The following is a 26,092-nucleotide window of genomic DNA, read 5'->3' as shown; positions in this document are numbered from 1 at the left end:
GCCGACTGTAGGAGTTAGAGACCAGGCTCCTTATGACTATCATGATTGATTGGTGATGTCTGCTATGGTTATAGATGCAAGAAATGATGACATGAGTATATTCACTATGCATACTTTGCATAAAGTCATAAATAACAGATTCATAAATTGTACTTGTGAAAATCTGATATATATGGAAGCAGAAATTAACTTACCTTGGAGGAAAGCTGTTCTTCTACAAAGTATTATTTCTTGCAGGAAACTGAATAGTATGGGAAATGGGTGTATATTAATATTTTGGTAATATATATTTATAAAGCATATGTATAAATACACATATACATGTTTTTATATGTGTATGTGTTTTTATTTATATATATATATATATATATACTGTATCATAATATATAAAGAAATGGAAAACATGGTTGAGCTAAAGTAAAATAAATATCATCTACTCTCTAGTAATAACCAACTATTGATATTTGATGAGTATTACTTATAAAAATAGCCATACTATCAAATTATTTTTAAAATTTTAATATAGTACACTAAATTGAATTTTTGGTTCCTAGGTGTATTCTTAAAATTATATTGGGTTGATGAAAAAGTAATTGTGGTTTTAGGCTGTGAATGTTAAATCGTTATAACTAGGCTCAAACACATCTTTATTAATCAAGATAGGAACCATTACCCTCAATGCATTTTTGCTAGCAAGAAATGTTTGTTTATTCCTGTAGATTAAAAATCCATGCTTCAGGATTCAGTGAACTTTTGGAAAGCATTTTTTGCCTTCTGCTGGTTATGGAAGTTTTTTCTCTACAAAAAAAATGTTAAGATGCTTGAAGAAGTGCTAGCTGGTTGGCAAGAGGCCAGGTGAATATGGTAGATGAGGCAAAACTCTGTAGCCCAGTTTGTTCAACTTTTGTAGCATTGGTTGTGTGAAGTGCAGTCGGACATTGTCATGGAGAAGAATCAGGCCCTTTCTGTTGGCCAATGCCAGCTGCACACTTGGCCGTTTTCTCACTGATTTGCTGAGCATACTTCTTAGATATAATGGCCTCACTGGGATTCAGAAAGCTGTATTGGATCAGCCAGGCAGCAGACCACCAAACAGTGACTATGACCTTTTTTTGGTGCATGTTTGGCTTTCAGAAGTGCTTCGGAGCTTCTTTTTGGTCCAGGCACTGAACTGGTCATCACTAGTTGTTACATAAAATCCACTTTTTGTCACATGTCACAATCCGATCAAAAATGACTTAAAAAAAATTTGCAGTCAACTCATACTTATTGGGCTTTTTTTCATGTTTCAAATTATCTTCAAATGATGACCATAGAATGCTTTACATTGAGTTCTTTGACAACTTCTTATGTACTTGTAAGAGGATCAGCTTCAGTGATGGCTCTCAGTTGGTCACTGTCAACTTCTGATGGCTACTGCACTGCTCATCTTCAAGGCTCTCGTCTGCCTTGCAAATCTTCTTGAACCAGCCCTACACTCTATGTTCGTTAGCAGTTCCTCATCCAAATGTGTTGTTAATGTTGTGAGTTGTCTCCACTGCTTTATGACCCATTTAGAACTCAAATGTGAAAATCACTGAAATTTGCTTTTCATCTAACATCATTTCCCTAGTCCAAAATAAATATAAAATAAACAGCAAATGGGCTTCCCTGGTGGCTCAGTTGGTAAAGAAACCACCTGCAATGCAGGGAACCCAGGTTTGATTCCTGGGGTGGGAAGATTCCCTGGAGAAGGGAATGGCAACCCACTCCAGTATTTCTGCCTGGAGAAATCCATGGACAGAGGACCACTGTGGTGGACCACAGTAGCCAATGGGGTCACAGAGAGTCGGATATGACTGACTAACAGATAGCAAGTAATAAGTCATTAGCAAAATACATACAAAGTGAGAAATAGGCATTGAAATGATGTATAACATAACCACATTTATTTAAGAATGTATTCCCATATAAAATGGCAAAGGTCAACAATACAAAACCGCACTTACTTTTGCACTAACCTGATACTTCCCTGCCATTAAATTCTAATGACTGCATATACTTGCATCATATAAATACTGTTTAGTCATGTCTTCAGAGTATTTGTGATGATTCTATGTTTTCATTGTTATTAACAGGGCTCAAATCTTCATTTTCATAGCAATTTTAAAATATTCTATTACAGAATTTATCAAACATACATGAAAGTATAGAAAATTGTGTAAATAATGCCCCATGAACTGATAACCAAGTTTTAAATGCCATCAGTATCCTGTAAATCAGGTATAACTGTCCTCTCTGAACTTTTCCTGTGAAGGGACAATTGAATTTCAGACATTATATCTTCTTACCTAAAATATTTCAGAATGCATTTCTAATTGATAAGAACACTATAATCACCATACTATCACATCTGAAAAAATTAAAAGTCCCTTAATATCACCTAGCAATTGACACATTTTTTTCTGAAAAAGTGAATGCATGTTCTACTTCTATGAGCATACATATCTTGAAGTAAAATTGATAGAGCAAAGAGTTGGCACCTTTTTTTATGACTTTCGATAAGTAGTATCAGTATCTATCATGGTAAAGATTGATGCAGTCAAGATTGCTCAAATATAGTGTCACAGCTCTGATATTCCTTGTTACTGGGGAGTAAAGAAAGATATGGAAATTTGAGACATCTTGAAAATAAAATAGTATGGATGTAGGAAGGGGAAGATGAGGAAGATAGAATGGGAGGAAGGCAAGAAATTATAGCAATGATAATAAATACCCAAACCAAACAGTAATGCTGTTATCTTAGTGACCGGTGCTTCTGAGTCAGGTTCTTCACCAGGGTTCTATACAGAATATCAAAACAATGAAGTTAGGGTTTCAAGTTGAGCTTCATAGTATGAGTTGGGTAACAGAAAGATCAGGGATCTTCTAACATGCCCTGACTTACCACCCAGTTCAGACACCGCAGCCTGTGGCCTCCTGGAGCTGGCCTCTTCAACTCTTACTTCCTAAAGGCTCTGCTAAAGGGATGGCCTTGTACCTTTCATCTCTGCTGACCTGTGCATCCTGCGCTTCCCCTAAAGCAACAGATGCTCCTGGTTTGAAGCTGACATGACTGTACATGTCATAGGAGAACAATGAGGGACTTCACTTTCTAGTGTCTATAACTGATACTAAAACTGCAGACTTAGAAAGAACAAATGTATAGTTGCCAAAGGGGAAAGAAAAGGGAAAGGAGGGCAAACTAGGAGTTTGGGAATAACAGATAAACACTACTATACATAAAATAGATAAGCAACAATGACCTACCAGGTAGCATAGGGGACTGTATTCAATAATTTGTAACCTACAATGTAAAGGAATCTAAAAAAATTACATAATTGATTCATTGTGCTGTACACCTGAAATTAACACAATATAACCAACTATACTTCAATTAAAAAAACTGTACACATTAACAAGAGAAAGTGAACCATCATTTACTCTGAAACTTTAAGATTATAGTGGCTTTTGCCTTAATACTCTTAATCTTTACATCTATCTGTAAGGAAAGTACTACCATCTTCATTTTATACATGAGAAAATGGAAGTGTCTATTGAAGTCTTTTCTAGAATAAATGAGTGAAAGAAAAAATAAGTGAACAAATATAGAATTCAGCAACAAAGAACAAGTAATAGAAACCTGAGGGATTAAATTAGTATAGGATAAGTTAAAGGAAATAACTTATTTGGCAGAGCAAGGATTCAAACTCAGGTCTATGTGACTTTAAAGCCAGGTCTATGCATGATAATTGAGTATATCCTGCATAGTCCATAGACTTTAATTCTAATTTTCCTCTTCTTGTTCATTACCACCTTTTCTGTGTGCATATGTGTGTTAATTTTCTATTAACTTAGTTAACATTTATACTCTTACTCTGCACCATGACTGTGAATTTGTTGTAAACACTGTATACATCCCCACATGAAGCCTGCCATCAATCATGTGGTGTAGGTGCCATCATCATCCATTTTATAGATGGAGAAACTTAGACTGATTAAGTTACTTGCTCAAGGTCATCTAGCTAGCAAGTAACAAAGTCAGGAACTGAACCCTAAAATTCTAGTTCCAGAATCTGCTTTTAATCATTTTAACTATTAAAATGTCAATTTACCATGTGCTGTTTATACCCATATTTTTTCTCATGTAAGTATACTGAGATTATATAAATTGCCCTTCTGTTTGCCAGGCAGTTTAAGGGAATGAAAGATGGCAGGCATTCTCTCGTTAAATAGTATGCAACAGCCCTTTGGAGGCATTTTGTGAGATAATATTGCAAACATTATTCCCTCCACCTCATCCATAAATGCTCCCCATGGGATTTGTGTTCTTTGTGGAATAATTTCCATTGCAATAATTCTTATTTGTTTTCTCAAAAATAATAGCTGGTTTCTACCACTCTCATCAGTAGATACAGCCGGCAAATTTGTGGGCACTGCTGAGAGTCTAAATTTGTCCCAATAGATCAGTAATGATTTTCTTGCCAAACTGATTTACATGTCTCCAACTTCAATTTACTTCAGTAAATGTTTTCAAAAACTTGAATCAGGGAGGCAGAGATAAGCAGGGCACAGTCTTTTGTCTGCCAGGAACTTCGAGCTTCTGGGAGAAGAGGACAAAGAGCTGTCTGCCCACAGCACTGCCCCAATACCAGCAAGGCCAGTGCAGAGAGTATCCGAGAACACACCACATGTTTGGAAACCCACTGCAGACATTGCGCAGCAGGTGACTTCAAACCAAGGGTGAGGGATCCCCAGTTTATACAACTGTGCAAAAGTCCCCCTCTTTGGAAGACTGGAAACTCCACATTCACTGACCATGGTTACATCCATGCACTGCTTCCCATATTTCTTATGGATTAATGCAGTGTTAAATGTCTGACTGGGGACCAATGTAATCCTTATACATTTATGTTGGAGGAGGTTACTTGGAGGATTTGACCTTTGATTGACCTTCAGGCTGGACCTACCATTCCCACAGTGGGAGCCATTTTCCAGGAAGCAGACTTGAGAAGGAAAGGCCTAATTGAGACCATCTGAATGGTATAAAGGCCTGTATCTCAACTTCTAAGATTCTGGCAAGTGGACACCCAAGCCTAGCCTCGTCTGTAAGTTCCTTGGCTTATTAAAGCTGCCACCTACCCATCAGAAGAGCTCTGTCTCTTTCTTTGGTCTTTCCTTGTCCTCTGTATACAGAGGCCAGTTTCCAATTTCACCCAGGGAACTCCCAAGTTTGTAAACCAACAGATATCCTACAGGTTGATGTTTGTTAGATTATTAAAAGGTTACTCTGTCTGTGGTGATTTGAATTACTACCTTTATTTTTTATTATAGGAAATTTTAATATGCAACTGAGTCTATTTCTGAACTTTGTTTTATTCCAACAGTCCACTGATCTCCTTGATCTTGTATCAAATTTATTACTTTTCTTCCTGGACATTTATACTCTGCTGTCACAATATCATAGCTGGTAGGCTCTGTCTTCGTCTACTTCACCTGCATTCATCAGCTTCCCCAAACACTCGTGCACACTTGCTCTTCTTTTTCAGAGTACTCCTGGTTTTTATATTTTCTCCGTATGAATGCTAAAAGCAGCTTATCTAGCTCTAGAAAAAGTAAATGTTAATCTTTTCTATTAAGATCACAGAAAACTTACTAAGTAGCTTCAAGGGAGTAGACATAAGGGGAATTTTAAAATTCTAATGAAAGACAAAAGTCAACCTAATTAAATGAAAAGATACACTTGTTCTTGGATAGGTGATTTTTTGTAGCTATTTTAGTGGCGGTTGTCTCTGACACATCTTGTTAGTGATTTTCTTTGTGTATATGAAAATAAATAATCTCTCAGTTTTATATCCTGATGCTTTTCCAGCTTTCCTTGCTTTATAGTAGCTTTTTCAAGGATGTATTCTTGAGATAACATTTCTAATTTCAGTGGAGTTTGTATATTGCTGAAGTTTCAGCCAATGTGTGTTAGAGAGAGATGCTTTTCTTGATGGTAGAAAGCTCAGTGTCTACCAAACCACACCCATCCTACTGATGATAAAAGAGACTCAGGTAGATACCACCAGAGGTGGTAGTGGTGGGGGAACAGATACTGTGAGCTGAAGCGCTCAGGCCACCTGAAGGTATAGATGTTCGTCACCACTTGCTGACAGCTGCCACTGTAGGAATGGGATCTATGTTCCCAGACTGTCTGTCTTTACAAGGAAAGCTAGAAATCTGGACTTAAAAATAACTCTCCTGATTCTCTAGTTGGCTTTTAAAATACTCTGAGGCAAAATAGAAAGGACATGTCTACAAGTTAAATATATTCCACAAGCCTTCAGTGTATCATATTTGGGAAACAAATGATGTCATTCAGATGAGAGAGAAGTTGGAAGGAATGATAGATGGGATTTTTGACTTGTTATGGTTGTATTCTGATGACAAAAGTCCATATAGTCAAGGCTGTGATCTTTCTAGTGGTCACATATGACCATATGTGACCATATGAGAGCTGGACCATAAAGAAGGCAGAACACCAAAGAATCGATGCCTTCAAACTGTGGTGGTGAAGACTCCTGAGAGTCCTTTGGACAGCAAGATCAAACCAGTCAATCCTAAGGGAAATCAACCGTGAATACTCGCTGGAAAGACTGATACTGAAGTTGAAGCTTCAGTATTTTGGTCATCTGATGCAAACAGCTGACTCATTGGAAAAGTCCCTGATGGCTGGAAAGAAGGAGAAGAGGGAGTCAGTGGATGAGATGGCTGGATGGCATCACTGATGCAAAAGACATGAACTTGGCCAAACTCTGGGAGATGGTGAGGGGCAGGGAGGCCTTCCATGCTGCAGTCCACGGTTCGCGAGGAGTCAGACATGACTGGGTAACTGAAAAGCAACAAATGGTTGCATTCATTTCCTGGGGTTGCGAAAACAAGTGACCACAAACTTATTGGTTAAAATAAGAGAAATTCATTCTATTACAGTTCTGGAAGCTAGATGTCCAAAGTTAAGATGTTGGCAGGGTCAAATCCTCCTCTGAAGGCTCTGGAAGATGATCCTTTCTTGCCTTTCCAGCTTCTGGTGGCTCCAAGCATCACTTAACTTGTGGCCACATCACTTCAGTCCCTGCATCACTTCAGCCTCTGTATCCATCTCCACACGGTCTTCTCCATGGCCCTTCTCTCTGTGGGTGTCTGCTCTGTGTGTCTCTGTTAAGGATACTTGTCATGGGTTTCAGGGCCAACACAGATAATCCAGGATGACCTCATCTCGAGAGTCTTAACTCCATTTGTAGTATAACTTCTTGTTAGGTAGACACCATCCAAATGCTTTCCCTATAAGGCCATACTCACAAGTTCAGGAGGTTAAGAAGTGGACATATTTTGGGGGGTCTACAGTTTAACATACTACAGTGAATTATATAACCCCTGGTGACTCAGAGGCAAAGAATCCACATGCCAGTGCAAGAGAAAAAGGAGACACAGGTTTGATCCCTGGGCTGGGAAGATCCCCTGGAGAAGGGAATGGCTACCCACTCCAGTGTTCTTGTGTGGAGAATCCCATGGACAGAGGAGCCTGGCGGGCTACAATCCACAGGGTTGCAAAGAGTAGGACAGTGCTGAGATATAGCATACCCATGCGCAATGCACAATGGGTTATAGAAACAGAAGGTATAAAACAAATACTTGTTTCCAGAATATATCATTCTGATTGCCCCTCTCAGAAGGAGAGAATGTGAGTTTGCTGCTGTTTTTCCTTGTCAGTGTCTCCATCACCCCTTCCCACCCTCCAACCTCTACTTCCTGCCCTTGCTTCTACTTGCTCACTTTTCTTTCTTTCTCTCCTCCCTCTCCTCTCTCTCTCTGTCTCCATCTCTCTTTTCTCCTCTTCTTTTTATTTGCTGATGCATTCTTCTCTTAGTGCTGTGTCCTTATGATGTGTTAGGATAGGTGTTTCTGAATCATGACGATATCCTTCCTGAGTCAGAGGCAGGCCAGGAAGAGCTAAGCACCTCTTGTTTACATGTTCCTGCATAGGAAGCTTTGGGTCCTCCCTGCCAAGTAGACTAACAGGGATATTCTAGCCTGCAGTTCATGAGCTGTGTGGATAAGGCAGCAATCAAGGCTACTGGTCACTTTCTGATGCCTTGTGACGCTCGATTAGTACCTGACAAGCTCAGCTTCACCCTGGCTGAGCTGGCAGCTGTGTCCTCTGACCCCCTCTTGACACTCTGATAGTTTTCCTTTCATCTACACATTTGTGAGAGCTTTCTTCCTTCTCAGCTGGAAAGGTCACCTCCCAAACATACTGCCTGGGATGAATTATGTGTCTATTGATTTGCACACTCTTGTCTCGACTGCAAATTTCAGGAGTTTAAGGGCAGCACCCCTGTTAAAAGAACAAAGAATCAGATAAAGGTAGTTTTGTAATACTAGCTAAAACCTTGCTCATTATGTCTATGCTGATTTTAGTTTACTTCCAGAATTATAGGAATATTGTTTACCATGTACCCAATGGGATATTTGCTTTGGCATCACCTGCAGATTTAATTTCTGAAATTAAAATTGTCTGTCTAACAAAGGAAGAATTTAATATAAAACATTTCATCAACTCCATATAAAAGATGACCTTTCTTCCTGAATATAATTTTTGCTGTGTTTTCTATGAACTGAAATCATAGTCTTTTAAAACTCAGGTAATTTAACTAATAATAAAGGGATATCTGTCCAGATCACTTTTCTTCTGAGCCTTCAGAAAATGAGAAGAAACTATCAATTGACTGTTATTCACACAGATACACATTGATATGCATATATTATTAGATTACAATTATTCTAATTTCTGCTTCAATTCCTGACTCTCTGTTGCACCTTGGTGACTATGGTGACTACGCTTAAGTAGTCTGTTCTTTAAAAAATAGGAAAATAATATAAAAAGTGTATATAAGTTCCACAGAATCATTTTCAAAAATGGGAAAGGAGTATGCCAAGGCTTGTCACCCTGCTTATTTAACTTATATGCAGAGTACATCATGTGGAATGCCAGGCTGGATGAAGCACAAGCTGGAATCAAAATTTCCAGGAGAAACATCAATAACTTCACATATGCAGATGACACCTCCCTTATGGCAGAAAGCAAAGAAGAGCCAAAGAGCCTCTTAATGAAAGTAAAAGAGTAGAGTGAAAAAGCTGGCTTAAAACTCATCACTCAGAAAACTAATATCGTGGCATCCAGTCCCATCACTTAACGGCAAATAGATGGGGGAACAATGGAAACAGTGTCGGACTTTATTTTCTTGGGCTCCAAAATCACTGCGGATGGTGACTGCGGCCATGCAATTAAAAGATGCTTCCTCCTTGGAAGAAAAGCTATGACCAACCTAGACAGCTCATTAAAAAGCAGCGACATTACTTTACCAACAAAGATCCACCTAGTCAAAGCTACGGTTTTTCCAGTAGTCATGTATGGATGGGAGGGTTGGACTATAAAGAAAGCTGAGTGCAGAAGAATTGATGCATTTGAACTGTGGTGTTGGAGAAAACTTTTGAGAGTCCCTTGGACTGCAAGGAGATCCAACCAGTCCATCCTAAAGGAGATCAGTCCTGGGTGTTCATTGGAAGGACTGATGCTGTAGCTAAAACTCCAATACTTTGGCCACCTGATATGAAGAACCAACTCACTGGAAAAGACACTGGCGCTGGGAAAGATTGAAGGCAGGAGGAGAAGGGGACAACAGAGGATGAGATGGTTGAATGGCATCACTGACTCGATGGACATGAGTTTGAGTAGGCTCCAGGAGTTGTTGATGGACAGCGAAGCTTGGGGTGCTACAGTCCATGGCATTGCAAATAGACATGACTGAGTGACTGAACTGAGTCATTTTGCACTACAGCAGAAATCAGCACAGCATCGTAAATCAATTATACTTCTACAATGGCAAAAAGGATAAAAATAAACAAAAATACAAGTAAAATTGCAGGACTGTAGTAATTGTAATGAAAGTGTGAAAGTGGTTAGTCGCTCAGTCATGTCTGACTCTTTGCGACCCCATGGACTGTAGCCCGCCAGGCTCCTCTGTCCATGGAATTCTGCAGTGAACTTAGTGAACTGTGATGAACTTGAGGGGGGAAAATAAAATAAAGACCAAATCTGAACTTCATTGAGCCTCACCTCTCTGTTATCAGCTCTCCAGTTGTTGTTATTGTATAGTTGCTAAGTCAGTTAGACTCTTGCTACCCCAGGGACTGTAGCCTCCCAGGCTCTTCTGTCCATGGGCTTCTCCAGTCAAGAGTATTGGAGTGGGTTGCCATTTCCTCCTCCAGAGGATCTTCCTGCCCCAGGGATCAAACTTGCATCTCCTATTTTGTCAGGCCAGTGCTTTCCCACTGTGCCACCTGGGAAGCCCAACTATCTCCCACAGTTTGCTCATATTCTTGCCCGTTGAATTGGTGATGCTATCTAACCATCTCAACCATGGCTGCCTCTTTCTTTGTCTTCAATCTTTCCCAGCATCAGGGTGATTGTGAGACCCACCCAATTATATGAATAGTGATTCATATAATTCATGATTCATATAATTCATTCATATAATGAATAGTGATTCACTGCTCTACATGAGAAGAAACACCAGGGTCTGGAATTAGCCAGACTTGGACCCCAAATGCTTCTCTGAGCCTTAGTTTCTATCTCTAAAGTGTAAATAACCTAAATTTAGTACCTAGTTTCTAGGATTTATATGACACTTAATGAAAAAATATATATATATATAATACTTATTATTTTTCTAATTATAACTATTGGTACAACTTTGTATATAACCAAATATAAATCTGTGTGACATTAGGATTTTTAACAACTACTTGGGGGACTTATATATTTATTCATTAGATAAACATTATGCCTTGGTTATTAGAATTTAGTAGCAATACCAGATAGCATATACATAGAAGATGGTCCATTTATATGTGTTGATTTTGAGGCCAGCTGTCCTGGGGTACTGTGTAATGTGAGAGTGACTTTGATATTCCTGTTGTTCAGCCACCAAATTTTATCCGACTCTTCGCAACCCCATGGACTGCAACACGCCAGGCTTTCGTGTCCCTCACCATCTCCTGGAGTTTTCCCAAGTTCATATCCATTGAATCTGTGATGCCATCCAACCATCTCATCCTCTGTCACCCTCTTCTTCTTCTGTCTTCAGTCTTTCCCAGCATCAGGGTCTTGTTCAATGAGTCAAGTTTTCTTCTCATCAGGAGGCCAAAGTATTGGAGCTTCAGCATCAGTCCTCCCAAAGAGTATTCGTGGTTGATTTCTTTTATATGGATTGGTTGGATCTCCTTGGAGAAGGCAATGGCACCCCACTCCAGTACTCTTGCCTGGAAAATCCCATGGATGGCGGAGCCTGGTAGGCTGCAGTCCATGGTGTCGCTAAGAGTCGGATATGACTGAGCAAATTCACTTTCACTTTTCACTTTCATGCATTGGAGAAGGAAATGGCAACCCACTCCAGTGTTCTTGCCTGGAGAATCCCAGGGACGGGGGAGCCTGGTGGGCTGCCGTCTATGGGGCTGCACAGAGTCGGACATGACTGAAGTGACTTAGCAGTAGCAGCAGCAGCTGTCCAGGGGACTCTCAAGAGTCTTCTCCAGCACCACAGCTCAAAAACATGAATTCTTCAATTCTCTGCCTTCTTTATGATCCAGCTCTCACATCTGTACATGACTACTGGAGAGACCAGAGCCTTGACTATATGGACCTTTTGTCAGCAAAGTGATGTCTTTGCTTTTTAACACACTTCTTCCTCCCAAGAATCAATGATCTTTTAATTTCATGGCTACAGTCACCATCTGCAGTGATTTTAGAGCCCAAGAAGAGGAAATATGTCCCTGCTTCCATCTTTTCCCCTACTACTTGCCTTGAAGTGATGGTACGAAATGCCATGATTTTAGTTTTTGTTTGTGTGTGTATTTTTTAATATTGCATTTTAACCTGGCTTTTTACTCTCCTCCTTCACCCTCATCAAGAGACTCATTAGTTCCTCTTCATTTTCTGCCATTAGAGTGGTATCATACACATGTCTGAGGTTGTTGATATTTCTCCTGGTGATCTTAATTCCAGCTTGTAATTCATCCAGTCCAGCATTTGGCAGAATGTGCTCTATGTATAAATTAAATAAACAAGGTAACAATAAACAACCTTGTTGTGCTCCTTTCTCAGTCCTGAACAAGTCAGTTTTTCCATACAAGATTCTAATTGTTGCTTCTGGACCCACATACAGGTTTCTCAATAGATGGGTAATATGATCTGGTGTTCACATCTCTCTAAGAATTTTCCCGAATTTATTATGATCCACAGAGTCAAAGGGTTTAGTGTAGTCAGTGAAACAGAGGTAGATATTTTTTTGTAATTCCCTTGCTTTCTCTGTGATCCAGAAAACGTTGGCAATTTGATCTCAGGTTCCTCTGCCTTTTCTAAACCCAGCTGAACATCTGGAAATTCTCAGTTCATGTAATGCTGAAGCCTAGCTTGCTGAATTTTGAGCATAACCTTACTAGCATGGGAGATGAGTGAAATTGTCTGGTGGTTTGAACATTCTTTAGTATTGCCCTTCTTGGAAATTGGGATGGGGATTGACCTTTTTCAGTCCTGTGGTCACTTCTGGGTTTTCCAAATATGCTGACATAGTCAGTGAAGCACTTTAATAGTATCATGTCTTAGGATCCCATCACCTCCACTAGCTTTATTGGCAGCAGTGCTTTCTAAGGCCCACTTGACTTCACATTCCAGAATGTCTGGCTCTAAGTGAAAGACTGCATCATCGTGGTTATCCAGATCATTAAGATCTTTTTTTATATAGTTCTTCTGTGTATTCTTTTCATCTCTTCTTGATCTCTCCTGCTTCATTTAGGTCTTTACTATTTCTGTCCTTTATTGTGCCCATTTTTGGATAAAATGTTCATTTGATATTTCCAGTCTTCATGAAGCGATCTCTAGTCTTCCTCTTTCTGTTGTTTTCCTCTATTTCTTTGCATTGTTCATTGAAGAAGGCCTTCTTTTCTTTCCTTGCTATTCTCTGGAACTCTGCATTTAGTTTGGTGTACCTTCCCCTTTGGGCTTCCCTGGTGGCTCAGAGGTTAAAGTGTCTGCCTCCGATGCTGGAGACCCGGGTTCGATCCTTGGGTTGGGTAGATCCCCTGGAGACGGAAATGGTAACCCACTCCAGCATTCTTGCCTAGAGAATCCCATGGGCAGAGAAGCCTGGTAGGCTACAGTCCATGGGGTCGCAAAGAGTCAGACAGGACTGAGCGACTTCACTTTCACTTTCACTTACCTTCCCCTTTCCTCTTTGCATTTTGCTTCTCTTCTTTCCTCAGCTTATTTGTAAACCCTCCCCAGACAACCACTTTGTCTCCTTCCTTTTCTTTCTCTTTGGGATGCTTTTGGGTGCTGCTCCCATACAGTATTATGGACCTCTGTCTGTATGTCTTCAGGCACTCTGTTTATTAGATCTGACCCCTTGAATCTATCTGTCGCCTCCACTGTATATTCATAGGGAATTTGATTTAAGTGGTATTTGACTGGTTTAGTGGTCTTCCCCAGTTTCTTTAGTTTAAGCCTGAATCTTGCAATGAGGCTGATGATCTGAGCTACAGTCACCCCCAGGTCTTGTTTTTACTAACTGTATTGCTACATCATCAGCAACAAAGACTGTAATCAATCAGATTTCGGTATTGACCATTTTGTGATATCCATGTGTAAAGTTGTCTCTTGTGTTGTTGGGAGAGAGTGTTTGCTATGACCAGGGCATTCTCTTGGCAGAAATCTGTTAGCCTTTACCCTGCTTCATTTTGTTCTCCAGGACCAAACTTGCCTGTTACCCCAGGTATCTTGACTTCCTACCTCTACATTCCAATCTCCTATGATGAATAGAACATAGTTTTTTGATGCTAGTTCTAGGAAGTCTTCTAGGTCTTCATAGAACTTATCACCTTCAGCTTCTTTGGCATTGGTTGTTGGGCCATAGACTTGGATTACTGTAATATTGAATGGTTTGCCTTGGAAATGAACTGAGATCATTCTGTCCTTTTTAAGGTTGCACCCAAGTACTGCATTTCAGACACTTTTTATTATTATTGTTATGAGGGCTACTCCATTTCTTCTATGGGATTCTTGCCCACAGTAGTAGACATAATGAATTCAATTCACTCATTTCCATTCATTTTAATTCACTGATTCCTAAGATGTCAATTATTTACTTCTGCCATCTCCTGCTTGACCACACCCAATTTACCTTGATTCATGGACCTAGCATTCCAGGTTCCTATGCAATATTGTTCTTTACAGCATCGGATTTTACTTTCATCACCAGACACGTCCACAATTGAACATTGTTTCCGCTTTCATTTCCAGCCACTTCATTTTGGGGCTATTGATAACTCTCCTCCACTCTTTTCAGTAGCTTATTGGACACCTTCCAATCTAGGGGGCTCATCTTTCGGTGTTAGATCTTTTACCTTTTTATACAGTTCATTGAGTTCTCATGTTTAGTATACTGGAGTGGTTTGCCATTCCCTCCTCCACTGAATCATGTTTTGTCAGAACTCTCCACTATGACCCATCTGTCTTGGATGGCCCTACACAGCATGACTCATAACTTCTTTGAGTTACACAAGCCCTTCACCACGACAAGGCAGTGATCCATGAAGGGGATATTCCTAAGGCATAACTAATCCATGTGAATGAATGTCCTATCTCTGCTCTTATCTGCTCCCCGGTTTTCCATTTTTTTTCCACCTATGTATCTACTCTCTCCAGGAAGCCATCTCTGACTCTCTAACACAGTTCTGTCTCTGTGCTCCCAAAACATCATGTACCCTTCTTTCATAGAAGCCATCATAGTTGTGATTTTATATTTATTTAAACGGTGCTTGTTAAGCCTATCTTCTCCATCAGACTGGCTCCTAATCTCATGAAGGGCCATGTATGTTTTAATCCCAAGGTCTGTGAGTACATAAAAGAGCACCTGTCATAGGGTCGGTGCTCCATAAATGTTTAATGGATGAGTGTGTTTACTGAAGAACCAACAGTTCGTATTTTACTGGAGCAGGCACAGTGCTGAGTGCTTTACACATAGTGGGTTGTAAAGACCCACAGATCCGTAGCAGGCTTCCTACGGGTTAGCAGTTCCAGTCTCTAGAAAACCATCCAAAAGCCAGTTTATGCTATGTTGGTACCTGGCTAAGGGCTCTGAGTTTTCCTTGAAGGTGATGGGCCTTCAGAAGAGGTAATTAACATGTGACCAAAATTGGGGTCTGGCTGCTTGCCACTCAAAAGCTAATAAAGAGGCACAACTGGTGAAAAGAAAAGTTTGTTTTATTTCAGAGGCCAGTAACCAGGGCCAATCGTAGACTTGAGTCCAAAGGTTACCTCTTCCACTGACAATCAGTGGGCAAGAGCTTTTAAAGGGGAGTTTCAGGGGTGCACAGGCAGAGAAGGGGCTACATGTAAAAATAACACAGTCAGCTCTGATAGTCGTCTTCAAGTTGATCATGCCATGGTCTGATAGTGTCATCTCAGCTGTTTTGAGTACAGTTAATCTTTAGTTCCAGGGTCAATTTGATCCCATTTTTTTGAGGCCAGTTCTCAGAGTTGTGGCAGCGCATGTCAGGGCTACACTCTGCTCATCATGTAATTAACTTCTTCCACATGGTGGGGGTTTCAGTACCTACGAGACAGCTCACAGGACATGGCTCAGAATATTATCTGAAACCCTTAAGGAGGAACTAAAGGCTCCTGACTTTGTTTAATGCCTCACCTATTATTATTTAGACTTCCCTGGTGGCTCAGACGGTTTTGTCCTGCTGGACTGTTTTCCTTTCCTTCTGCATTTTCTCACTTCTCGGATTAAACTTGCTCTTTGGGTAAAGTTCTTCTACAGACAAAAGCAGACAGAGGACATGAGGTGAGAAGAACCGTAGGGTCCCGCTCCATTTCAAAGGCACAAGGCTATTTCAGGTTAGCTTCTTAGAATCACTAAAACATTGCACCAGGGTGAAAATTCCTGAGGTGGGGAGTCCAGGGCATTAACTGGAGACATGGGTGAGGAACACAGTCTTTGAGGCTGCAAAGGAGCTCCAGGCAGCAATGGAGCAAAGACAGTAGGAAAATTCACTCATAGGTCACCCGGCACCCTCCACCTCCCCCCCCCCCAGCCATCTGCAGCCCACGGGAGGCAAAGCAGGGCTCCCACGATGCTAAGCAAGGTATGGTGCGAAGCAGAAGTCTCAACTGCAAAATGAAGACTCTGGCATCTGAACCACGGCAAACATTCAAGGTTGAGAAGGTGACAACGCTGAGAGTTAACAAATTGGGCTGAACCCACTTGAATCCCAGCTGTGGAGACTCCAGAGTTGCTCTCAAGCCCTGCTTCTCACAATCTGGACAACAAGAGCAACACCTGGAGCTTGTTTAAAAACCCAGGATTGGAGAAGCCCTGCTTCTCAAAACCCGGGCTTCATGAACAGCACCTGGGGCTTGTTAAAATCACAGCCTCTTTGGTTTCACCCAGAACCTCCACATCTTATGAATGCCCAGCAAAACTGGTCGCTCATTCCTGGGGGGCAGGGCATGAAAGCCAAATTCAGCCTACAGGTGAGTCCCTGCTGTGAGAAAGAAGCTGAGAGCGAACTTGCTGTGTGAGGAAAGGATGGCGGTTGCGATGAGGGAAGCCTGCTACCTGTCCTCTTTCTGTCAAAGTGCAGGGTTTCTGGGAATCGGTTCTCAAGGGAGGGACCTGCTGCTTTCTCATGCTCGCCAGCGTGTTCGCTAGCTGCCTCCTGGTCCTTCCTGACCCAGCATGTCTTTGCATTTCCAGCAGATAACAGGCTGAAGAGAGAGGTGTTTTGAAGTGATGGACTTTTTCAGTGATGAGGATTCCTCTGAAGATGTTTTCTTCTGAGCTGGGGATTGTAGGTATGGATGCAATGATTTGAGCCATTTTGGAAGCTGCTCTTCTGAGTCTGGTTTGAGGCTCAGATCTGTGGCAGGTGGCCAGAGAGTTTATTTCTATTTGTGTTCTTTTGAGGCTGTGTCTTTCTTAAGGGTGTGTTGTTCAGGGCTCAGGGTACTGTGCCAAGGCAGGAGCATTTCACTTTGTCTGTGGCTGCAGAAATAAACCACCTCAACTATCAGTGATTGAGAAGGCGAGTCACCTCAGTTCTGTAGCCGGGGCTGGTCTCAGCCGAGTGGTTCTGCTGCCATCAGCAGCAGGGGCGCAAAGTCCACAGTGGCTTGGCTGAGAGGGTTGGGGTCTGGCTGGGCTCCTCTCTTTGCACATGGTTTAATGTCCCCCAGGCATTCCTGTTAGAGCCTGGTAGCTGGATTCCAAGCAGGAGACTCTCAGAAGGAAGGGGCGCAGTGAGGAAAGGGTTTTCCAGACTGTTTGCATCACAGATGCCAATGGCACGTGAACAAAGAAGCCACCTCCATAAGAGGGGATGTCACAGGGCATGGAGCTTAGGAAGTGTGGTCTGCGGGGCCCCCGGCGCCACTGCTGCTCCCCCGTCTCAGGTGGAGGGGCAAAGATGGAAAGAGAAACGAAAGTTTAGTCACCTGTGGGAGTGGATGTGCGTATTTACGTGACCAAGGGTGTGTGTAGTATTCCTGGAAACTTTGGGGGACTCACCTGTCTTTTCCACAAAGATTCCTTTTATGTAGGAATTGTCATTTTACTGAACAGTCATTTGGTCTCAGGGTTATGGGAGAACAGTGAGGCAGGAGGGGACTTCCAGCAGACTCATGAGTCTGTCAGTACCAAGATCAGGGTGAGATCAGATCCTATAGCTTAATTACCTCAAATCAGTGAAGTCAGGAGCATAGAAAAATTGGATATTGGGTCAAAAATCATGTTCTGACAACACCCTAGAAAATCAGCAAGAGATGTAGACTATTCTTTTTATTTTCCCTAAAATATTATGCAATCTCCTTTTTTCTTTGCTGTTTCTTTGTCTCATTTACTTATTTCAAGTTTTCAATTTATAGTAGGGCTACTGTTATTGATTCAGGAAGATAGTAGTAGATAAAATTAAATCAATGTGCTCCTCTTGTGAGATTTAGTTGGGAGCCCCCCCCCCCCCCCCGCCCCCACACACACACACACCAATTTAGGGCTTTAAGTAAGTTTAACTTTGAATGATTTAATTCATGTGAAAATAAATCCACCTTCTGTGGTTCTTGATGGTAAAACCAGTGAGTTTCCAAAGTCTTACCAGGGCTAGAAACAAGATGCTGTGAGGAAACCAGGTAGTGCAGTTTTATCTTACAAGTGAATGAAAGGGAAATAAGACCACTCCGGCCTGTACTTGTTCATGTTTCCATGACTCAATGAGATTTGTAGTTGGGGTTCAATGGCTGCTCATCTGATCCTGAGTCCAGTCTGATTCTTAAAGGACCATTGGACCATTTAAGGCGGAACCGTACTAAAGAGGTAGCTAAAGATTTCCTAGGGACTTACACTCTCAAGTCTGTTCATCGGATGCTCTTCATAAACAGCTTTACACTTATGCTGCGGCCAGTTTACCTATGATCTCTACATAAACTTGCTTTTTGAGTGGAAAGTCAGTTCCATAATGGATCCTTACTAAATGCAGGAAGGTTCTTAGAATGATAATCACAGGTCATAACTCACATGATTACGGATGCAGAATATGGCATCATGATTGACCTTAGGCATGGTGCTATTTCTTCTCATATGAATATATTAAGTTGCTAAGTCACATTTGACTCTTTGTTCCATGCACTATAGCCTGCCAGGCTCTTCTGTCCTTGGGATTCTCCAGGCAAGAATACTGGCGTGGGTTCCCATTCCCTCCTCCAGGAGATCTTACCAACCCAGGGATTGAATCCCTAGTCTTCAGTATTATAGGTAGATTCTTTACCATCTGAGCCGCCAGGGAAACCTCATTTCTTCTAAGGCTCTGTTTTTTTCACTGGCATAATGGAAGTGGTAGCAGCTGTCACGCAAGTTGTTAAGAAAGAACTACCTTTCATTCCTCAGTGAATGAAAGAAAGAACCTATGTCAAGCAGAGTCTGGTCCATAGTAAGTACGGAAATGATCACTTATTATCTTGGTGATAATAAAGATGCTTTGTCCCTGGTCTAGTTCCCAAGAGGCACAAGGGATGCTGTGGTAATCATATTATCACTAGGATCTGTAACTCAGAATTCACTATGAAATGTCATTTGTCCACCATGCATCTGCCTGACAGGATGAAGTAAAGATTTAGCCATGTGTTGGCATTAGAATTTTTTTACCTTTTTCTTATTCCTTTTTTTTTTTTTTTTTTCTGATTGACACAAAAGAGCAAGCATCCAGTCCACTGAAATAAAAACTGTTACGGGTATTTTTATTTCCAAATGTCCCAGCAGTGCCCCACAAGCAATGACCTTTTCATTTAACTCTGTTTAGGGTTTGATGCCTATTTTACATCCCGCACACTTGAAAACAACCGAAGAAACGTATGGTTTGCCGAATACTGGGAGGAAAACTTCAACTGCAAGCTGACGATTAGTGGGTCAAAGAAGGAAGACACAGACCGCAAGTGCACAGGTAATCTCATTCTCGTGTCCTTCTCCTGTTACTCTACGTGGCCAGCATTGAAATTTCTGTAGAGCTGACAGAAGGAAGCTTGGCTGGAGACAAATTGAAAAAGTAAATTGAATTTTACTACATTGTTCAGAAAATGGAACAGGAGCATGTGTCTTGCAGGACAAAAACACTACAGACAAGAATGTGTTCTCTTCTGCCTGTCCATCTAGTGATAATTGACATTTTCATTGATTCCTTGACTTCAAAAGGGGTCATGTTGCCTTGATTAGTCTCGCTGATAAATATTGGTTCATGTTGTAGCCAGGAGTATAATAAAGTCATTTTCACAGAGGCTTAAATCTCTTACCAATTCCACATCAGCATTAGAATGAACGGTCAGCAGAGATGACTAAAAATGCTAAAACAACATATTTGATGAAGGAAACAAAGTGTATGTTGGGGTCAGAGTAATGAGGATATCAGTGGATTTTCATAATGTCCAAATTGAGTTACCTGCTATTTAAAATATGCTTTAAGATACTAAGCCTCATATGTAACCTTATATAAGTATTCTAAATAAGAAACACAAGTGTTTACAATTTATTTATGTGTAATCCATAATCAGAAAGCAGAATCACATATTTACTTATGGATTCATTCACAAATATGTATTGAGTGACTCCTTTCTACTCATCACTATGCCAGGAACTCCTGATTCGATGGGGAGTAAACCAAGTAACTAAACCATGCTTTCATGTTGTTAGAGAAAGTAGGGGAAAAAATCTACATTATTCCAGTGACCTTTCTATAATACATAATTATAGGCTGTAATAAATATTCTGAGGGTACATGGGCATATAATCAAAGAATTTTACTCATCTTAAAGGTAGAAGCTCTCTCAAAAGATGAGGAGACACTGGCTGGTTAGGAATGGAGAACAGACTGGAGGGTTTCTGAGAGGGGAAGAGCATGGCACAGGGCTCAGAGCAGGAAAAATGACGGGGCCTCAGAGGACTTGAGAAGCGGAAAAACACGCTCTCAAGAGAACAGGATGAATGTGAGAGTCACGGCTGGATATATAAAGATACGGACAAAGGAATAAGCTGTGATGGGACATGTGTGGATTTGGATCTTTATCCTTCGGATACTGGAAACTGTGGGAGATCTTGCACAAGTGTGTGGCGTGTCCTGCCATCTCACCACCTATCCCTCTATTAAATAACATTCACCAATTTTAGGCTTAAGTGGGCTTCAGCATTTGCAGTGATGACCTTGAGATAGCACAGACACAAATGTCTTCAGTATGATCGAGAAAGAGACATTCATATTGTATACACTCATGCGTAGTTTTTCTCTGCAATGTAGGTCTTTGAATATTGGCCATCCAGATATTATAGATTTGCCCATTCCGCAAACATCTAGTAATGAAGAGTAATGTATATTGAGCACAGTACTAAAATACCATGAATGGTGTGAGGATGCTGAAATTTAGACCTTTACTTCAAGGAGTGTTTGTGTGTGTGTGTGTGTGTATGCATGTGAAGAAGGGGAGATAAGATATAAACTGAGACATGAGTTGCAATAATGATTCGAAAAATCTGTATAATACACAACTGGATGTGTGACTCATTTACCTAGAATATCAGATTAATCACATTCTCTAGACCATAGTGTATAACAACAGTGTTGTCAGTAATAGGATCCTTATAACATTGCAGGGGTTTGGGGAGAAAAAAAAAATTAATTCAATGTTGACTAGACCTAGGTGACACAAAGCTTTCAAGTGGAAACCGAAAAATTAGTTTGACGTGTGGATAATTTGTCTCTATGACAGGGGACATCCAAATGTGCTGGAAGTATCTAAATGATTGATGACAGTTTTCTGGCTCTTTCTGACATTTGATGTTTTGTCGAGTCTGAAAGGAGGCCTGAACGCTCTAATGGCCATTAGGATCATTCTCAGGCCCATCTCCAGCCTGTGTAGATACTATAACCAGACTGTTTTGTCTGCAGTCATATTTCAGTGCTGATTATTGAGAATTTAAGTTTATAAAAACATGCAAGCTCATTATCCAAACCACTACCTTCAGAAATAGAAACAGCAGTGTTTGTGTTTTCATATCATGCTTCCTCCATATGAAGAATCTATGATCACATCTGCTAAATTACCTGTGACCCCAAATTATGTAAATATCTTCTCTTTTCTTACTTACCACTTCCCTTGCAGTAGCAGGTGCCATCCTGCGTGAAGGTAGATGTAACCACTATCAGGGTGTCTTTCATTCTTCCCATTATTGGCTATAAGAACATGGGTGGTCTGTGTTTGTTATTATTTCTTGTACTTTCTTTGTCCAAATTCAACTAAACTTGTATTTTCTTTGAAAGTATCCCCGAAATACTATTTCAAAAATCCTGACACTTTGGAAGTGGAAAAATGGGAGAAAGGACAGACTGAGATTTGCTAGATCACAGGGAAAGAAAACATGGAGAGAAATGATATAATAAATTGTATTAATGAGAATTCTTGCATTGAGAAATTGTTTTAATTAAAGAAAAGAGTGGATGAGAAGAAAGCCATTGGTGCACTTAAGGATATGGGGTGATGTGATGGAAAACTTGTGTTGGTATCAGATTTTGAAGCATCAAGAGAAGGGGCACATGGGGAAGAGGCAACCAGAGGTGGAGGCAGGCTGAATCTGCAGAGAGTGTAGTTAGTAGATGTAGTTAGATCTGAGGACTGCAGAAAACAGCCCCCTTCACATATCTCTCTGTGACTGGTCTCTGCTGAAGAAGAAGAAAGTCTTGAAATATTCATTCCTAGTATTCGGACACAAACTAGCATGCACGTCTTTTTATTTTTTTTCTGGAATATATATCCTCTTGAGCCATCAGTTCAGTTCAGTCACTCAGTCATGTCTGACTCTTTGTGACCCCATGAATTGCAGCATGCCAGGCCTCCCTGTCCATCACCAACTCCCGGAGTTTACTCAAACTCATGTCCATCAAGTCGGTGATGCCATCCAGCCATCTCATCCTCTGTCATCCCCTTCTCCTCCTGCCCCCAATCCCTCCCAGCATCAGAATCTTTTCCAATGAGTCAACTCTTCGCATGAGGTGGCCAAAGTATTGGAGTTTCAGCTTTAGCATCAGTTCTTCCAAAGAACACCCAGGACTGATCTCCTTTAGCCATCATGAGCTACTTATTAACTATTAGTTCCAAGTAGTCTTGGATCATTCAAGATCATTGCATAAGTTATCTGGTCAGATGAGTCTTAAAGATGAGGTGTGGGATACATAACTATTTGGAGAGAGCAAGTCCCTGAGATCAGGGGAATACAGTGAGCCCTAAAAAACCCAAGATAGTACAAAGTCACAAAAAGGAGAATAATTGTTAAACAAAAAATTATCATTAAAATAACTGTGTATGCTTTATAATTTAATGTGGCATTACTTGTGCATAGATTCTTATAGGAACTTACATGAACAACCATGTAATTCCTATTCCTGTAAATTTTACGTATGCACTTAAAGTCACCTTCAAACAAGGAAAGCTACCACATTCCTCAGTATTTTAACAAATCCCAACTTTCCCTGATACCCAGTTCCAAGATCTCTCAACCTTGAGAACTGGACATTCTTCATGCCACCTTCCCTGGAGGTTGCCTAATTGTCACTGATATAAATTAAGACTCGCCAGGGACTGATCCTGCTTGTTGGTTGCCTTGGCTGCCCTTCCCCAAGGGGTCATGTCCTTGAGGAGATTTGTTGGTGTTTTAAGCTGTCACACAAAACACAAACTCTACCTGACAGGTACTAATGACATTCACGCTACTTTGTGGAAGAGTTCTAATCCCTTATGCATGTAGTGGCAGCTATACACATAATAGAGTAAGACATTTTAGGTTGTTCATTATAGATTATGTGCCACATATGAAAAGAAAGATCAGATGTGATTTTTTTTAGGTTAAATGTATACTCTGCCACCCCTGCCCCACTGGTTAAGTGTTCACCCTTAATGCTCGCCAGTATGTTGCTGACACAGAGACCAACCCAGCATATGATGTCTTTGGGAATAGTTTGTTTTTGTGGAGATACCAAGGTCAAAGGAAGTAGGAAACAACATAAAGTGATGTGTCTGCAGAACAGATTGAGGCCATCTTGACATCGGAAAAGTCACTCTACCAAAATGGTTGTGAAACTGTCTGTCACAAAAGAGGCTAGGGCTGTATCTTCATATCCCTGTGGGAGATTGGAAAATATTGCTTAACCCCTCAAAGCCTTTCCTCATCTTTGAAATGGGAATAAGAAAAGTTTACTTCCAAAGTTCTTGTGGGGATTAAAGTAGATCACTCAAACAGGGTATCTAAAATGATATCATTACATAGTAATAGCTCAGTAATGGCAAGTGTCTGCTGCTCTGGGCTGAAAGCAGTTACCTGGGATGTAGGGGTGGCAGGTCATGAAAGCCTATTGCCTTAGGTCAGTCCTATGGAAAATCAGCGTGTGTATCAAATTCTAATAGGAAAATAAAGTCAAGGATTTGAATAAGCATGTATGCACAGGAAATTCTCACTGCAGTGCACATTACCCAGCACTATACAGAGGCATTGAAAAGTTTGTAGGCAGGCAACATTAAACTTTGTGGTAAATTGAATGATGGAATGAGACTCAAAGATTATGGAATTTCAGTGCCAGAAGGACTTCCCTGGTGACTCGGATGGTAAAGAATCTACCTTCAATGAAGGAGACTCAGGTTCAATCCCTAGGTCGGGAAGATCCCCTGGAGATGGGAATGGCAACTCACTCCAATATTCTTGCCTGGAGAATTCCATGGACAAAGGAGCCTGGAGGGTTACAGTCCATTGGGTCACAAAGAGTCAGACATGACTGAGTGACTGACTCACACACTCACTGTGGAGTGACCCCAAGCATTTTTGTACTTTGGACTTGCTGAATACCTCCTGCCTCAACTTTTGTACCATTTATCCCTGATGCACCACATCCTTATGTGGTTAGTAGCATCCCCAGAGTCTTTGCTTCTACACCCATTATTTAAAGTCAGAAGGTCCTGAAAATCTGAATGTGCTTGCCTGTGGCAGTCCATAAAAATTATCATTGTGTCGTGTTTTAAGGCTCACACAGACATTTGTCTAACTAACATTATCGTCCTGCCAAATGTCACTTTGTAAATACTGATTCATCAGAATTCTCTCTTTGTTGAAAAGAAGAAACTCAGCATTTAGAAATCCATCATCCCGTGAAGGGATAATTTGACTTTCAGAGATTTGTTCTTCTTTTGAGACGACAGAGGAAGAATAAATTGGTGACATATTTTTTGTTTTGTTTTGTGGCAAAAATCGAATGTATTCCAATTTCAATTGAAATACAATTGAAATGTATTCCAGTTCCATGTCTGGAATTCAGTCGGACATGACTGCAGCAACTTAGCCCACACACACATTTTCAAGTCACACAATAGGTAAATTCAGTTTTGATCTGAGTCACTAATCAACCAATATTTACTGTGGATGTATATCAGGGGCCAAAGATAATACTTTGGAAAATGTCCACATTTTGGGAGGCCAGTATCCTTAAGCTGTGTTTACACTTTACTTGTCAAAATTAATAGTTTAAGTAAAGGCCACTCTATTGGGAGTGGGAGGTGGCAAAACCCTATTAAGAAGTGCTGTTAGTAAAAATGGATTAAAGATCTAAATGTAAGATCAAAACTCCTAGAGGAAAACATAGCCAAAACACTCGCTGACATAAATCACCACAGGATCCTTTATGACCCACCTCCCAGAGTAATGGAAATACAAGCAAAAATAAACAAATGGGGCCTAATTAAAATTAAAAGCTTTTGCACAACGAAGGAAACTATAAGCAAGGTGAAAAGACAGCCTTCAGAATGGGAGAAAATAATAGCAAATGAAGCAACTGACAAAGAATTAATCTCAAAATATACAAGCAACTCATGCAGCTCAATATCAGAAAAATAAACGACCCAATCACAAAATGGGTCAAAGAACCAAACAGACATTTCTCCAAAGAAGACACACAGATGGCTAACAAACACATGAAAAGATGCTCAACATCACTCATTATCAGAGAAATGCAAATCAAAACCACAATGAGGTACCATCTCATGCCAGTCAGGATGGCTGCTATCCAAAAGTCTACAAACAATAAATGCTGGAGAGGGTGTAGAGAAAAGGGAACCTTCTTACACCATTGGTGGGAACGCAAACTAGTACAGCTACTATGGAGAACAGTGTGGCAATTCCTTAAAAAATGGAAATAGAACTGCCATACAACCCAGCAATCCTCCTATTGGGCATACACACTGAGGAAACCAGAATTGAAAGAGACGCTTGTACCCCAATGTTCATCACAGCACTGTTTATAATAGCCAGGACATGGAAGCAACCTAGATGTCCATCGGCAGATGAATGGATAAGGAAATTGTGGTATATATACATAATGGAATATTACTCAGCTA

At 40.7% G+C, this 26,092-nt stretch overlaps 1 protein-coding gene across 1 annotated transcript in view; it reads left to right on the top strand.

The window, feature by feature from the left end:
- Window positions 1–26,092, top strand: part of GRM7 (glutamate metabotropic receptor 7) — a 909,573-nt gene that overhangs the window by 581,212 nt on the left and 302,269 nt on the right. The window contains exon 6 of the mRNA XM_069562189.1: window positions 19,474–19,614. Coding sequence (XP_069418290.1) covers window positions 19,474–19,614 — 141 coding nt within the window. The remainder of the gene's footprint in view (window positions 1–19,473; window positions 19,615–26,092) is intronic.

Source organism: Ovis canadensis, chromosome 19 (genome assembly GCF_042477335.2).
Source record: "Ovis canadensis isolate MfBH-ARS-UI-01 breed Bighorn chromosome 19, ARS-UI_OviCan_v2, whole genome shotgun sequence".
Taxonomy (NCBI): Eukaryota; Metazoa; Chordata; class Mammalia; order Artiodactyla; family Bovidae; genus Ovis; species Ovis canadensis.
Note: the sequence above shows the minus strand (reverse complement) of the source record. Positions and strands in the feature narration are given on the sequence as shown.